The 16,249-nt window shown below is 43.1% G+C and overlaps 1 protein-coding gene across 2 annotated transcripts; it reads left to right on the forward strand.

The window, feature by feature from the left end:
• The first annotated feature begins 1,235 nt into the window (after positions 1–1,235).
• On the forward strand, positions 1,236–10,938 carry TMEM165 (transmembrane protein 165). Of its 2 annotated transcripts, XM_062492795.1 has the most exons (6): positions 1,236–1,435; positions 3,020–3,245; positions 5,574–5,749; positions 6,363–6,545; positions 8,654–8,759; positions 10,042–10,938. In XM_062492795.1, the coding sequence occupies exons 1-6, from the start codon at positions 1,262–1,264 to the stop codon at positions 10,116–10,118; spliced, it is 942 nt and encodes a 313-aa protein (XP_062348779.1). In that variant the 5' UTR covers positions 1,236–1,261; the 3' UTR covers positions 10,119–10,938. The 2 variants fall into 2 exon arrangements, with proteins under 2 accessions (XP_062348779.1, XP_062348780.1); XM_062492796.1 differs by lacking the exons at positions 8,654–8,759; positions 10,042–10,938 and adding an exon at positions 6,627–7,675.
• Positions 10,939–16,249: the final 5,311 nt, after the last annotated feature.

Below are 16,249 nucleotides of genomic sequence, written 5' to 3' on the forward strand. Positions count from 1 at the left end.
TCTTGGCTGTCACATCCCTCTTTCCGTCAGCACTCCAGTTTCAGTTTCAGTTCACCACGGAACATCAACAACCATGTCTTGGAACTGCATCGACCTATGTAACTTTTTTAAGTGGTTCTCGAGTGGCTCCTTTGACCTGTGCCATAATGTCTTCTGCTCAAATGGTGTTCTTGTCTTCTTTCCTAAATTGCTCCTCAGGAAGCACGTTCCTGTCCTTGCTCTGGGGAGAGCATCATGGCACATGGCTATCCTGGGGTCCCCAGGGAGAACATTATCTGGAGTGCTTTATCAAGTTCTGGGCTCCTCAGTGCAGGAGAGACATGGAGCTCCTAGAGCAGGTCCAGCAAGGGCAACAGAGATTGGATTGGGATTGGAGCATCTCTCTTACACAGGAGAGAGGGGAGGAAGCTGGGTATGTTCAGCCTCAAGAAGAGACTGAGAGGGGAACTCATCAACGTGTACAAGTATCTAAAGGGGAGTGGTGCCAAGAGGAAGGATTCAGGCTCTCCTTGGTGGTGTCAGTCAACGGGACAAGAGGCAATGGGCAGAAACTGATACGCAGGAAGTTCCACCTGAACAGGAGGAAGAATAACTTCACTGTGGTGAAGTGGCTGAGCACTGGAACAGATTGCCCAGAGAGACTGTGGAGTCTCCCCCAGCGGAGACGCCGAGGACCGGCCGGACAGAGCGCTGTGCCGTGCGCTCTGGGACGGCCCTGAATGAGCGGGGTTTGGACGGGATGAGCTCCCGGACCGACCCGGTCTGTGCTTCCGTGCTCGGGGCGCACGGCCCCGCTAGGGTCACGCATACACGAAGCGCTGCTGAGCACTTGGCCATCAACGAAACCGAGACGTCTCCGGACCGTTCCTACGCGGATTTTTTTTGCCGCCTTAGGCAGCCGCTCCCCGTCCCTTCCGCTGCGCCCTTTCCCTGCGCGAAAAGCAACTCCGAACGGGGAAGGGACGCGCTTGGACTCGTCCGCTCCCCGAGAACGCCTCACAGCCACCTTTGCCCGTCCCTCCGCGACGCCGGGAGCCGGAGGAGGGGTGGGAGCCGGAGGAGGGGTGGGAACGTCGGCCCGGGCGGTGCGGGCTCCCCCCGGCAGAGCGCGGAGGCCGCGGGGCGGGGCGGGGCGGGGCGGGGCGTGCGCGCGCGGCAGGAAGCGGAGCGCGCGGGGGCGGCGGCGGGGCCGCGGCGCGGGCGGTGACGCGGCGCCCTGAACCGGGGCTCGCGCCGCCCCTCAGCTCCGCGCTCGGCCGCCATGGGGTCCCCGCTGCCGCCGCCGCCGCTCCCCCGGGCCGCCGCTCTGCTGCTGGCGGCCGCGCTGCTGCTGGCGGCTCCGGCGCGGCTCCGCGCCGCTCCCGAGGAAGAGCCCGGCAGGAAGAAGGAGCCGCCGCCACCGCCGGCGGCGCAGGGAGCGGAGCCCCGGGCTGAGGTGAGGCGGGACGGGCCGGGCCGCGCTGGCTGCCCGCGCCGTACCCCCCGCGGCGTCGCTGCGCCTGCCGGAGGCCATCGGGCTCCGAAATTCCCCGCTTTTCGCTGAAAAAATGGAGGTCTGCAGGGCCGCCGCATCCTCCGCTTTTTCTGCTAAAAGAGGGACGTCTGTGTCCGACATAGGAAAGGGGACAGTGCTGTCTTTCCCCCCAGAAGCGGCTGAAAGCGGGCTTTGTTGCTTCTCCAAAGGTGCTAGGTTTTTCTTCTCTCAACGATTAATACCAATTCTTTTGCGTTGAAACTTAGTAAACAGTGTTCTCAATGAGGGCATTCTAGTTCCACTGATCACACAGAGGGATGGAAAAATTATTGACGTGTGGCTTGCTGTAGCACATCGAGCACGTACCCAAACCAGAAAACATTAGAGTGCTGCAAAGGGTGAAGGGGCTCTGGGAAGTCGCAGTGTGTCACACAGAGTTTAGGAGCTGAATATCAACCCCAGAACACTTGGAGCACTGCTGGAAGTGGAATGGTGGGAAGCCGTCATGTCAAAACAGGCTGCGTGCCGTCTCTGCAGGTGGATGTGCTGAACAAGCTTTCTCAGCCATCCCCGGTCAGGGATGTGATCATCGGTATAGAGATCTTGAGCCTTGCTTTTGATCATAGATACCTTACTGTGTGTAGAAGTAAACACTTTGGTGAGTGAGTGGGAACTGAGTGTGCTGGTCTGGTTTCACCCCTGGAGAGTCTTAAAGTTAGTTTCAACAAACACAGAGCAAGTGCAGAAGAAGCTGGTGAAAGCTGGCTCAAAATTTGGCTTGGGCTCAAAGGAGGAGAAATGTAGGCTAGATATCAGAAAGAAATTCTTTCCTGTGAGAGGGGTTAGGCACTGATACTGGTTACCCAGAGAAATTGTGGATGCCTCATTCCTGGAAGTGTTCAAAGTTGGATGGAGCTCTGAGCAATCTGGTCTAGTGAAAAATGTTCCTGCCCATTGCAGGGGTCTTTAAACTAGATGATTGCTAAGGTCCTGTCCAACCCAACCTATTCTATGATCTATAAGACTTTAATGCATCTGAGATGCAAAGATTTTGCAAGGGAAGAAAATGATCTGACTATTTTTGAATGGGCTTCTTTTTTTCTTTTTTTTTTTTCCTAAGGTATCATAGTCACCCAGTTTTATTTTTAAGCACTTATTTATTTCAGAAAACTGTTCAAGGTTGAAGTCATAAAATAAGTAGGGGTTTTAAAGGTGGCAGTATGAGACCTGAGCTGACCATGTTTTGTTGTAATGGGGATTCTCATGTTCTGGTGATAGCATGCAAGGTGAAGTAATGTTTTAATAATCAGCAAGATCTGATCCTCTTGCAAAGTCCCTAACTGGAAATTTGAGGTGGGTGGTAGCCAGGAGCTAGTTAACAATCATTAATGAGCATGAGAGATGTATCTGCTTAAAATGTCACTCTACACAGGACGGTATGAGGGGAAAAATATAAGGCTTTGTATTTGTGTATTGACCATTCAAGCCTAATTGACGAGTGCTTAGGATTTGTCTTGTCTTTTTCTCTCCCCCCCCTTCTTACAGAAAGGCTCCTCACTAGTTGCTCCAGTCCACGTTGTCAGTGAAGAGTCAGCTGACAAGACTAACCTGGGCTTTATTCATGCCTTTGTGGCTGCTATATCGGTCATCATCGTGTCAGAGCTGGGGGACAAGACCTTCTTCATAGCAGCCATCATGGCCATGCGCTACAACCGTCTGACTGTGCTGGCTGGTGCTATGCTTGCCCTGGGACTGATGACGTGTTTATCAGGTTGGCACTCTGCTTTTTTCCCTTTTGTCTCTTAAGAAGTGAGGGCTGTGTATTTATCAAAAAACCTTAATTGGAATGCAGGTAGTACATATATGCAGTTTTCTGTTTTGAGGAGAGTTTGAAGCTTTCCCTGTATGGAATCTCAGGTCAAGTATTTAGGCTCTTTCCTCTGATGAAGTCTTTGTGATCCCTAGGCTTTAACTGGAGTTTAGGGAAGGGGAATGAGATGAAGAGCCTAAGCGTTTCCTTTGATTTTTGGACTAGCGTACTTTTTTTTTTTCACTCCTGTTAAATTAGTGTGCCTAAAGGGAATGTGGGAGTGGCTTCTGTTTTTCATCCTAAGGCAAAAGATTCTTTATGATGACACATTTTCCTCATCTTACTTGTATTCCTGCACACATAGCTGTTTGGATTTGTGCTGGGAACTGCATAATGGAAGATGGAGGGGAGGGAGTGGGAAGTAAGGTATCAGGTGGCACCTGAGGAACCTGTGGCCATGAGCACTTACCTAGCTGTGATTGTAAAATGGAGCAGCCTTCAGGTACAGCAGATGCAGCACGGAGTTTCTGTGTGCTCATTTCTAGCCATGCCCATTTCAGAAATACTTTAAATAGTGGTGATTGGTTCATACATGCTGGAGACAGCCAGATCACTGGCACAGGCTGCTTGGCAAGTGTTTCTGTGAATGGTTTTTGGGTGTGTAGCTGTTGCTGTGTACACTGCTGTGATTATTGTAGTTTGAGAGGTTTCCACTTGCATTGTGTGTAATTTCTCCTGCCCTTTATGGCTCTCTTTTTCTGTACAAATTCTTTATTCAATTCTTTTTTAATACTTTCTCATAAAAGCTTCCTTTTCTGCTTTTATCCCCCAGTTTAGAGGTTCCCAATTATTTCTTCCCTTTTCAGAAAGGAACTCATGTTGTTGTTGGGTCCTTCCTCCTCCATACCCTTTCCTTCTCCTATCTCTTGCACTTGTTTCATACAAGCTGACTTTGGAATTTCCTGGGGGTTTGCCCACCTTGATTTCATGAAGACACGCTCACTTAAACTCATTAGTTCTAAGTAATGTACTTGGGATGTTTTTTCAAGCTGTCTTACTTGACAAAATAAGCTGTCTTACAGTTTTGATTATTTCACTGTGCTTATGCTTATATATGTAAGAAATGCTAAGAAAAAGATAGCTTTTTTGTCTAGCTTTCTTGCTTTGTTTTACTGCAGTATTTTAAGGTTTTTTTATAGATCCTTAGTTTAACTCCTAACTTATTTAGCTTTGCAAGTAGTGCTGCTATTTGTGTATGTGTGCTGTCTTCGTGAGTAATAATAAGGCTGATTAATTCTAGTCTCATTCTTACCTCTGGTAGTGGCAGTGGATAATTATTTCTAGATCACGTAGTAACGTTTGAGTGCATTTTTCAACTCAAAAGCTGTGTACAAAAAAGCACACATGGTAATATGTTTCCTTTTAGCTAATTGCATGTGGAATAAAGTAGCAGAAGCATTTGTGAGTGCATGGTCCAAGCATCCTTGAATATAGGGTGTGGACTTTTTATTTCTTCCCATTTCTATAGGCCTTTTTCTGTCAAAAAAATGCTGAGTGGGCATACTTTGTGAAAACTAAGTACTTTGTCCTGGATACATACTTCTTATTTAAGAGCTAGTTTTGGCTTAGTCTGATCACCCTCAATACTTCTAAAAGACGCGCTGGGAAGGTTGTCTTTGAAATAAAGGAAGATCTAAGTTGGTCACATTGTGTGTATGTGGGAAATATGGGGGACAAGGGAATAGCAATGTGCACTTGGCAAAAGGAAGACAGGCATGGATTCACCCAGCTGGATGATTTGTAGATATGCCTGGTAGATTTACCTCGTTGAAAATATTTTTATAACTTTATCTGATAAATGAAATTATTGGGAAAAGATACTGTCCAACATGTAAATGGAATTAACTGGGGTATACTAATCTAACATGTTTACAGATGGTAGTTTCATGGTTTGCATGGAGAAAGGCAGGACTTGCATAGACCTTGATGGGAAAGATAATGTTGTTTGGACTGGCTCTCAGGAACAGCAGCACCTCGACTTTGGCTGGAGTGCATTGTCTGTGTCTTAGTGGACTTCAGTCTCTGGCATGATCAGTAATGGTTGGAGTTGCTAGGGTTTTATCTTCCAAAAACTTAGAAAATTATACAAAACTAACAAAAGATGCAGTATTTATTTATCAGCAGATATTTGGATTGCAGACTTTGCTAGCAAGCATTTCTTAGATGTGGGAAAAACAGTTATGATCCTCATGGTTATTTTTTTAAATGACACATTTGTTTTCTTTTCAGTTTTGTTTGGCTATGCCACCACGGTTATTCCTCGGGTGTACACGTACTATGTGTCAACAGCACTGTTTGCAATCTTTGGCATCCGAATGCTTCGGGAAGGCTTGAAAATGAGTCCAGATGAGGGTCAGGAAGAGCTGGAGGAAGTTCAAGCAGAAATTAAAAAAAAAGATGAGGAAGTAAGTCATAAAATTGCTGTTAGTTACAGCAGGTGGAAGAATTGCAGCTGTGAAGCTGCAGAGCAGCACTGTCATTCATGTTTGGGGTGATCAGCCTTGTCTGTGACTGAGGAACTGACACAGAAAATGTGTGGTAGATGGGATGGAAGTGGTCCCTGGAGGCTCTTTCAGCAGGTTATTCCAGTTCTGTGGCAAGCCTGGCTTCTTAGGAGAGAAGGGACCTTCTGCTTAGTGTGGGTGTTTTTTACGTGTTTTTAATGCATTACTAGGAGAGAGGACACCAACAGTTTATTCTTGGCTCTGCTTTTATTTCTTTTTATGGACAGACACTTTATTTGTGAGCAGTACAAGATGGAAAATAATCAGAGGTTAGAGCTGATTACAACTATATATATGTGTGTATATTTCCACACACGTACATGTGTGCATATACTTAGCTATATTTTTGTAATGGTGACTGTATAAATATGTTGATAACGCAGCAGGCAGTAGCTAATAACATCGTAGAAACTGAATATCCAGCTTTATTGTTAAGTGTTTCATTTGGGTTGTTTAGATGACATTTTTAATTTTATGGTTATTTCTTGTGTTTTTTTTCCCTTGACCTCCACAGCTGCAGAGAACTAAACTGTTAAATGGGCCAGGAGATGTGGAATCTGGGCCAGGCACCACTATGCCTCAGAAGAAGTGGCTGCACTTTATTTCACCAATCTTTGTTCAAGCTTTTACTTTAACATTTCTAGCAGAATGGGGCGATCGCTCCCAATTAACAACCATAGTCTTGGCTGCCAGAGAGGTAAGTGTTGCAGAATCCCTGCTGTTCTTTTGCCTTCTTTGGGTTGCCCATAGAGAGGTAAGAGACAATATACTCTTGCAGGAGGTATCAGATTCACACCTGCTGCCTTGATGTGCCTTATGTAGTTTGTGTCAAGACCTGACAGTAAATGCACTGAAGCTCTGTGTAGTATTAAAACTTCTGTTACATGATTGGAACTGCACTGGCATTTCTGGAAATAGCTGCTTTGTCATGCAGCTGAAATCAGTTGGGTTTTGTTACAGTGTTGAGACGTGTTACAGAAGAGATGTTTCTTTGCTCTTTGTGGTAGTTCAGTTTTAACTGGGTAACTTTAAAAGATACTTCCATTCCATCAAGCTTTAAACTCTTAGGAAGATACCTCCTCAGATACCTCTTGTTAAAATATGACTTAATATAGTACAGTGCATAGAAAGACAATAAACTCTAAACTGCTGGGCACTAAGTAATGCTGTAAATTAAATGATATGCATTGTGGTGATTAGAGTGTGTATAACTGTATTATACTTGAAGGAAAATGAAGGCTTGTAGTCAGGCTTTTAATAAACATAAGTAGCTTGCCTGTGCTCTTTCATGCATTGAGATAATTTACATTTTTTTTCCTTAGGATTCATGCTTCTTTCAGGTGCCCTTTCAAACATTCCCTAGGGATAAATCAGGGCTGTTTAATGAAGGAGGCTGTAACCTGCAGGAGCCTTTTGTCTCAGTTACAGAGTAGGGAAGATGTTTAGAACTAACAGCAGGGGAGGATGATCTCATTGTTCTTGGAAAAAAAAAAGGAAGCACTACAGCCTCTGCCCAGTTTGCTAGGCAAGTTGCTTAAGCCCATCTTTTTATGGGGGATTTTTGACTTCTGGTTTGCATTTCCTAAGTGTCCCCTTAGGAAGTGTCTTGTCAGACACTTTAGTCTGGTTTGAGAAGTGCTGAGCATCGTAGTTAAAACCTGTGGGCTATACCTGTAGAATTATGAAATGTTCATAAGAGTGCTACCAAACAAAAAATGAATGGAAGGTGTCTTGATACTGGCTTTCAAAATCAGTGAATAATTATGCTGGAATGTGGGGATGAGATCCACCTTCTGCCAGTGAGGGCTGTATAGGTAATTGCTGGCTGTAGGGATATCCAGGGACTCTGGGTCCTTATCCTGGGGGCCTGTTTGTTCTGCTGGCCCAGCCCTGCTTCTTTCTGCACTTCTTGCTGCTTTCCAGACTGTTGACTGCTTAGTGCTCCCCACCTTTTCTTACTGGCTTGTGGTTCTGGTTCTTTTGGACCAGTGAGTGTTGTCTTCAAACCACAGAACGTCTTAGACAGTTTTGCTGTTTGCCTTTTGAGATTTCATGCATTCCTCAGGTGATGGCAGCAAGTTTGTTTTTTTTTCCTCTTGGAACTAAGTGTCACATAGAGATAAGCAGGCAACATATGCTGTCCTTAACTGTGTAATTTCTCAGGAGATCTGAGAAACCTCTTCATGTAGTACGGTTGTTCACACACTGAGGAGCTGCTTGTTATTCAGTGATGTGAAAAGCTGTTGTGGACCGTAAATTATAAAATAATTTATTATCCTCTGGACTTCAGATCTTCCGTCTTTGAATGATAGAGCAGGGCAGAGTGTAGAGCACAAGTGGGTGAAGCAGGGCAAAGAACTTGGAATGCTGTAGCTGCTGAAAGCTTTCATTTGCAGTTTGAGGACTTACCTCTCTCTTTGTTTATAGGCAGGTTGGTATTCTTCCAGCTGATGCATACTGTGTTTCTCAACAGCTGCCACATTCCCTCTAGAGGTTGCTTATTGGTTTAACTACAGGGGAGCAATTTCTGGTTCTATAGTTAACAACTTGAAGATGCTGCTTGGCTGAAGCATGCTATATGCTCCTATCTTAGGCTGGATTTAAGTCTGTCTCTCCAGATGATATTCGCTATTGCTAGTCTTTAAGACAGTGCTGAACAGCAGAGCAGAGGAGTCACCAGACACTATCCTCCATGGCTGGCAGTCTGCAGCCAGGCAATGGAAGCACTGCTCTGACATTGTTGTAGGACTGGTGGGTTTTCAACAGTGCTTATTTATCCCTTTGTGCTTTTTTTTTCCCCCTTAGGACCCCTATGGTGTGGCAGTAGGAGGAACAGTGGGACATTGCCTATGCACTGGTTTAGCAGTTATTGGAGGGAGAATGATAGCACAAAAAATTTCTGTTAGGACTGGTAAGTGAAAACTCACTCCAGCCAAAAAAACATAATGCTGGTAAAGTTTGTGGTGTAAAGAGCTGCATGCTTGGGAACAGTGTTCCTCAAAACTTTTGGAAAACCCATAAAAACTGGTGGTTTGGTTTGGATTATTTTGGGGAATTTTTTTGAATGTATGTTACATCCCACCTCATTTTGCTTCACTATTAGCTACTCCTTTTAGGAGACCAGAGGAAGGAAACACACTATTTTAAATTGTCAATATTTATTGTTTGACAGTGGATAATAGAAATTTGTTGCAATTGTGAATCTAGTCAGGTAAGCAAGAGAACTACATCCTAATGACTTACACCAGCCATTTAAAAGCCATAAATGCTACTCCATGTGGCATAATTTTTTTTTTTATCTTACCTGCTAACCTGCAACAGGCAGGACCAGTATGGTTACATGGCTTGTTTGTTTTTCCTTAACTTGGGTTGCAGCTTGCTTCCACTGTCACTGTCAGTCCTATGATGTGGTGAGGTTTCTTCTTCCAAGAATAATCCTGTGAAGCAGCTGTGAAGCTGTTTCCTATATATGTTAATTCAGAATATTTGTTCTGCAGTTGCAGAGGTGGTAAAAAAACAACTTCACTGCTAAAAGTGAAACATACACTCAGTTGTGTTTGTTTGCCAAGGAAATGGGTGACAAAATGCTAATCTAACAATGGTTTCATAGGCTGCAAGCACAATGTGGATCTTGAGCCACAGGAGTAGCCTTAGATTAAACCAAAGATCCTTTTAGCACGTTAGTTTGTTTAAAGAGTTGGGGAACATATACATTGGTGCTTTCCCAGAATTTTGTCCCAGCTTCTGGCAGACTGTGGCCATTGCAAGCAGTTAATGTTTTTGGTACTTTTTCTTTCAATACAGTTGCCTAAAATGTGCAAAAAATGCTAATTATATGTCAGTCCTAATTGATGGCTTGCTCTGGCATGAGAATATTCTATCCTGTTTGCTGCCATACAGCCAAATACTCAACAGCAGGTGTTAGCCTGGTTTTATGCTGGCTCAAGTAATGCGTAAAACAAAGCTTATTTTCTGTGGACCAGAATATTTTCTTGGAGAAGCAGTTTTACCGTGGGTTGGCATATGGGCATGCCAGTACTGAGCTAGAAGCAGCATCCACTGCTTGTAGCATGAAATTTTAAGTAAGGTTATTTGGGAATCAGACATTTTTAAAAAATAAAGTCTGTAATGTGTCATGGAAGATAATTACTTTTTGATATCTAATTTCTTCTTGTTTTGTGTTTTGTTTTCAGTGACAATCATAGGAGGCATTGTCTTCTTAGCATTTGCATTTTCTGCACTATTTATAAGTCCAGACTCTGGTTTTTAAAACTTTTCATTTCTGTAAAAGAACAAGGATTGGAAGCATCAAGCAGTTATCCTTGTGCATTTTTGTATATAATGTACAGAATTACTAGTAAAACAAGTGCTGAAGATGAGACACTGAACTTTTTATAGCAGATGATTCATGGCACTGATGCATTTATGGACAGCTTCTGCAGTGGAGATCTGCATATTGTCTGGCTTGTTTGTGCTGTGGTTCCTGCTCCCATGGTGGGATTTGCGTGGTTTTCTCACTTGCTGGACCTGGCTCAGCTGAGTTCAAGGATCTATTCTCCGAAGTAATGAGAATTCGTCTTTTCTTCCTCTGATATACACAGCCACATTTCCTGTTTTTTTGAGAGCTGATTCTTCAGGCCTCTTGAAGCAGACTGTGTTAAGGAGAAAACTGCTGGCTCCCACCTCCAAAGATGGTGGTTCCATGGTGCACCTGAGGCTGGATAATCCAAGCAGCAAGAAACCTGGGAGCAGTTCCTATGCCATCCAGTGGCTGAGCCAACCAACAGAGAATGTTATAAACTTAATTTAGAGGGAAAACTTCTTAATCAGGGATTTTTATCAGGAAACTGATGTGGGGTGATTAACAACCTACTGTGTTCAATATGCAATCTGTCTGGAGCTCATTTTATTTGACTTTTTTTTTATATATATCTTAAGGTATACAGGAAGTGATGAAGTGGTCCAATTTAACCATGTTCTATTCCCAGGACTGAGCAGTAATGGAATTCTTAGGTTTAGATGTATTCCTGATTTTTCTTTTTAGGAATAGAAATGTAATCTGGAAGAGTATTAATAAAACATAATGTCTCCATTTGTGTTATTTTCAGTTTGTTTTCAATGGCTGCCATAATTCCTGCCACAAAAGTTTGCTTAGCAGTTACGTACCTTAGGTGAGGAAAGTTTACTGAATTTATTTTGGTTACTGATAAATGCCAGTGTTATAAAGCCTCTGAAAATTTAGAGCACTATAGGTACATGGGTTGCAGAAATGCGTGCTTATCTCTGCTCTCCAATGGTGATTTGGATTCTGAGCTTGTATAACCCACTAAGATCTACCTTGTAGCAGTCTTGGAAGATAGAAGACATAGTTTCTAGTATTATGAATCTGCTTTTTGAATCTGAAGTACTGTGGAGCATTACAGATTTGACCCCATCCCATTTGTAGATCAGAAACAGAGCAGGCCCCAATCCTTCTCTTAGGTTTCTCTTTCCAGAAAACCCCTTAATGCCACATTTCTCAAAACTCTTAAGACCATAGCAGTGCAATGCCAGGGATGCAGAGTGGTATAAAAACAGGCTGCCATTTCAGGCTCCAGGTCGAGTTGTTCATGTCTTGGCCCAAAGGAACTGTGGTTTGGGGTGGGGGGGGGGAGGGGGTTGGGTTGTTTTAAGGGGTTTTGTTTGGGTTTGTTTTGTTTTGTCTCATTTACTTTTGAACCAAACTTTGTAGCCAAAACCTGTAGCCTTTCCCACAGTATGAGGACCCCCACTGTCCATGAGGAGTTTCGGCTCCTGTAGGGGAGTGCATTTATAGCGGAGGTCATGTTAAAACAGGGTAGGAACAGGGATCTGCAGGAAGGAGCCTGGAACTATTCATGGGACAAATGCTCGTGTTAATCAAAAGTGCTGCTGGACATTCATACAGGTCCGTCCCAGGCATGGTAGCTGTGGTGCCACCTGATTTTTCTTCTTGGGAATAGAAATGTTATTGGGAAAAGGCTCATTTTTTTTTTCTCAAAATCCAAAAAGCCAAACCAGTTTGCCATGTTCTAATTGTAGAAACTTCCCAAAGTTTGTGTGCTGCTTAATGCTATTTTTGATATGAGAAGTTTAGGATCATAGGATCAACAGAAGAATGAAACTCCTCAAGAGCTTGGTTGTAGAGGAGAACTCTCTGCAACTTCCACATCTATATCTTACTGTTACAAACTTACACAGATGCCCAGTCACAGCAATGCAGTTGGCTGCTCTCAAAGACCAGCTAGGCAGGTTAGGTTGAATAGTGCTGTTGAAGCAGCTTTCTGAGTTATTTTTTTTTAAAGTACCAACATTGACTTGTTCGAAGTCTAGCATGAAATTAGAAAGCTCACAAAATTTTAGTGAAAGCTTTGAAAGGTGCTTTAGTAGTTGCTACTAGTTAGTAATCTAATGTTGTCAAGTGCTTGTTGGAGTTTTTCACAGTTTAAAGAATCGGGTTGGGATGTAAGGAAAGACTGTTGAAGATGATGGAGGGATCTGGTGACATATTCTTAGCAGTGCTGTCTCTGCTGTGCAGTTTCCAGTTTTCTTCTACAGTGTCTCAAACAATTTGCACCCTGGCCAGCTCTCACCTGTTGGCTGGTTCAGGGGCTATGATTTTAGCAGTTTTTATCAGACTTCTTGTCATTGTAGCACATTGCCAGTGGAGAGGGGTGTGCTGCTGTTCTGTCTCAAAATACCTGGGTACTTGAGATATGGGCAATACAGAGTGTAAGGACATTTATGTATAAAGTAACCAGCTGAAGCCTTGATTGCCACAATGCTGTGCGTTTCCCTGTTCTTTTGTAGCAGGAGAATGTGAAATGCAGTGAGTGAGAGTTCCAAGTGTTGAAGGGAAGGCTACGCAAACCATTGTATCTGCAACATGAGAAATGGGCAACTGTCCACCACAGGTTACCATCTGTCCTGCAGCCCTCTCTGCTGGGGTGAGATGCAGCTGATTTCAGCCGCTGCCAAAAAAACCTTGAAAGTAGCATCTAAAGCAGGAATTCCCAGCTCTGACTGCACATTGCACAAAGCAGAGGTTTGCAAGTGCACACTGCCAGCAATTCCTCACTTCCAGGCTACAGAAATAAAATGGAGATGATGGTCAGTTCTACTGGGATGAACAATTCTCACATCAACTGAAATGCTTGTGATTGTTATTTTCAAAGGTGCCTATTCTAAATCCTTGGGTAAAGCCTGTCATTACCCTGTATATGGCAAAGTGCAATACGCCAAGACTAAGGTAAACTTATCTTCCATCCTGCCAGGACAAAGTTTTTCAAAGGAAACCTGTTGAACTTAAAGTACAGGACCAGCTCACCAGCAAGCCTGATCTTCCTAGGGTAGTGCCAGCAGGTGTGTCTGCACTGTGCTGGTGCCTGGGCTTGCTGTTTTGAGATCTGAGTCAGATACCAAGTCTGAAAACCTGGAAGTGAGGGGCTGTGTTCCCTGAGCACCGCGAGAGGCAGCCTGCATGTGTCCCTCACTTCAGCTGCCCCTCCTGCTCAGGCTGGCTCTGGAACACTGCCAGGGGTTTCACGTGAGCTGCTCTGTTTCTAGAAAAGAGGCTGGTAGCTCAGTGTACTTCCATGTTTGTCCCAGATACTGTTTATTTAAAAAACAAAATCAGATCTTGAACCAAGAGGATCAGACTGCTCCATCCTAATATAATCTGAATTATCCCTTATTTCCAGAGCCATGGAAATAATGACGTAATGGCACTTGCTGTACTGACGTGGCATTTTTCCAGAGATGGCCTTGTATGGCCCCTGAAGTCAGCACTCTTGGCAAGTTACAGCTACAGGCTTCTGCTAATGGAGATTCAGGGTCCATTTCCACAGCATTTCCCACTGTCGAGGGCACGTACAAGAGCTGTGCTTTTCTTCGGCACTACTTCCATTTACTTCCCAAGGGACAATGTATTTGCCAAAGAGTCTGACAATGACAGAGACTGCTACGAAGAATGCTAGTAAAGGCTCTTGCTGTTTTATGTTATCCTCGAACAGCTGAAATCTGGAATTTATATCACTAATGCCGGAGAGTTAGAAGTGCAACTAACCTTTGGATTGCTAATCTTTACAAGTATTTAACAGCTTCATTCTCATATAAACATAGGCTATGTTTTCAAGCTTGCAAGACAGCAAAATGCCATTTAACAGAATTGCTTCAGGTGTGGCAGCAGTTGTAATTACCACTCTTCTTCATGATAAGTTTATGGACAAATATACTGCTATTTCCAAAGTTCAATTCTAAGAAAACTGACAGTCTTGCTTGCTACATGCTTTCAGTCTTATCACTGATGGGTGGTGACAGTTCTTCTGCCTACAGCACTTGTGCAGATGATTTTGTTTCACTCCTGGGCCACAGGGGCCTCATGGCATATAGAAGTAATATACGACTTGCACAAGTATTAAATTCTCAATGGCATCAGTATCCTCCTCTGGGCATCCAGTGTGATATTACAGAAATAAAAAAAAGTACTGCAGACTGTAAAAATGGCTAAGCATATTTATCGTTTTCTCCAGGCATTCAGTTTCAATTACACAATTTTCTCCCCACCCTCCTTTCCCTGGACGTTTAATTCATTTGGAATTATTAATGTTTACACTTCAATCAGTGAAAAGAGGGTCAGTCCACCCTGACAGGTGACATACTATCACACAGCTCTTCCAGACAGGAGCTACATGTTCTCACTAAGTTGTGCTTGCAGCTAAGTGCAAGTCTCTGCTTCCTTGCTCAGTGACACAGCCAGTATTTCAGACCATCTCTACTCCTTTAAAAATACTGTTCTTTGACATTACACCAGCAGAAGAAATACCCAGGGAGGGGAGTGGCACCAATTTAAAGAGAGGGATGTTTTTCCCATGACAGAAAGTGAGGGAAGGGCTCTGCCCATCCAAACCAACTGCAGTGCTGCTCCATTCTTTGGCAAGAACAGAGGCTGTAGACATGAAGATCTGAAAGCAGTTTTAACTTGTGCACACTCAATCAAGTGCTGTGTGAGTAAATTCCGAGGCAGTAATGTAAATACATAAATCAGAGGTCTCTAGCCTTTAGAGTGGGGCATCAGTTTATAAAGAGATACAGAGAGAAGACAAGGAAAAATACAGTATCCATTTTTACTGAAATCTCACAAGTCATTTGTCTGGGTAGGGGAGAGAAAAGTGACATCAAGCAACTTCTCACAAGTCAGTTCTGTGGGTGGGGGAGAGAGAGTGCCTTTGGTACAGTCGTGGGAAGGGTAAGAGCGCTTCACTGTGAAACTTGGATAAAACTGACATCAAGCAACTCAGAAATAAAAGCCTTCTAGAACCTCAGAAGCTACAGAAAACAAAATTTTAAACGAGTTACATTTATTCAGTTAAAAAATTGACAGTTAGTAATGGTCACATGAACACCAGGGAACTGTATCTACATTTCCTGACGTCAGTATGAACGGCACTAGGGTTTTTGTTTGTTTTCTTTCACGTATAAATCTAATGCCAGTTAAAAAAATACAAAACAAAACTGAAACCCAAGACACTGTGAAATCAACACTGCTTAAAAACTCAAAATTCAATCTGATATATTGGAAAATAAATATTTTTTACCTTTCTTGTTAGAAAAAGACAACTCACCAACTGCTTTCAAAGCAGTTACATCTTTTAAGACCATTCCCAAAAGTGTTTCATAAATAATTACCTATTGATTGATTGTCTATTAATGCAGCATCTCTCAGTCATAGCTGGGGTCTCTGTTATTAGGCCATAAAGCATTTTTTTCAGACACAGTGTTTTGTTTCCCCCCCCCCTCTTTTCATTTAGGTACACTTTCTTTGAATATAGCATATCATGCTGGCAAAATTCATGCAGATGGCATAGCATGAAGTATCGCAGAGTTTAAAGTCACCTGTTTAAAATAGACAAGAAAAGACAAGGAATGTAGTGTTAAAAATCATGGTAGTGAAAAAGCAACTACCCAGTCTCATGAATGACCAAGACAATTCCCAATGTTCTCTCACAGTTGTCTCATCTACTCTGATTTGTTTAAATATGTCTTCTTAAATCCAAATTCATTTCATTCTCTTCAATTTTTTTCCACCAGGGATAAGTAAAAAAATAAAAGGTTGATTATTAAAACTAGTCTCTTTTCCCTTTTAATCAAAATAACCATTTTCCAGCCCTCTGACTGTACATCTAATTTCAACAGTTATTTCAAATAGAGAAGCTTATGAATCTGACACGCTTGACATCTCCTGATGCCTTGACATTTAAAACACTCATAACAATACCTGGGTTAAATCTCTGAAAATATAAATGATTCTTGAATCAACTTTAACATTTGAAAAAGGCCACATCTTTAAACCTTCAGAACGTTTTCACAGAATTTATAATCGTA

Source organism: Cinclus cinclus, chromosome 5, assembly GCF_963662255.1.
Source record: "Cinclus cinclus chromosome 5, bCinCin1.1, whole genome shotgun sequence".
NCBI lineage: Eukaryota > Metazoa > Chordata > Aves > Passeriformes > Cinclidae > Cinclus > Cinclus cinclus.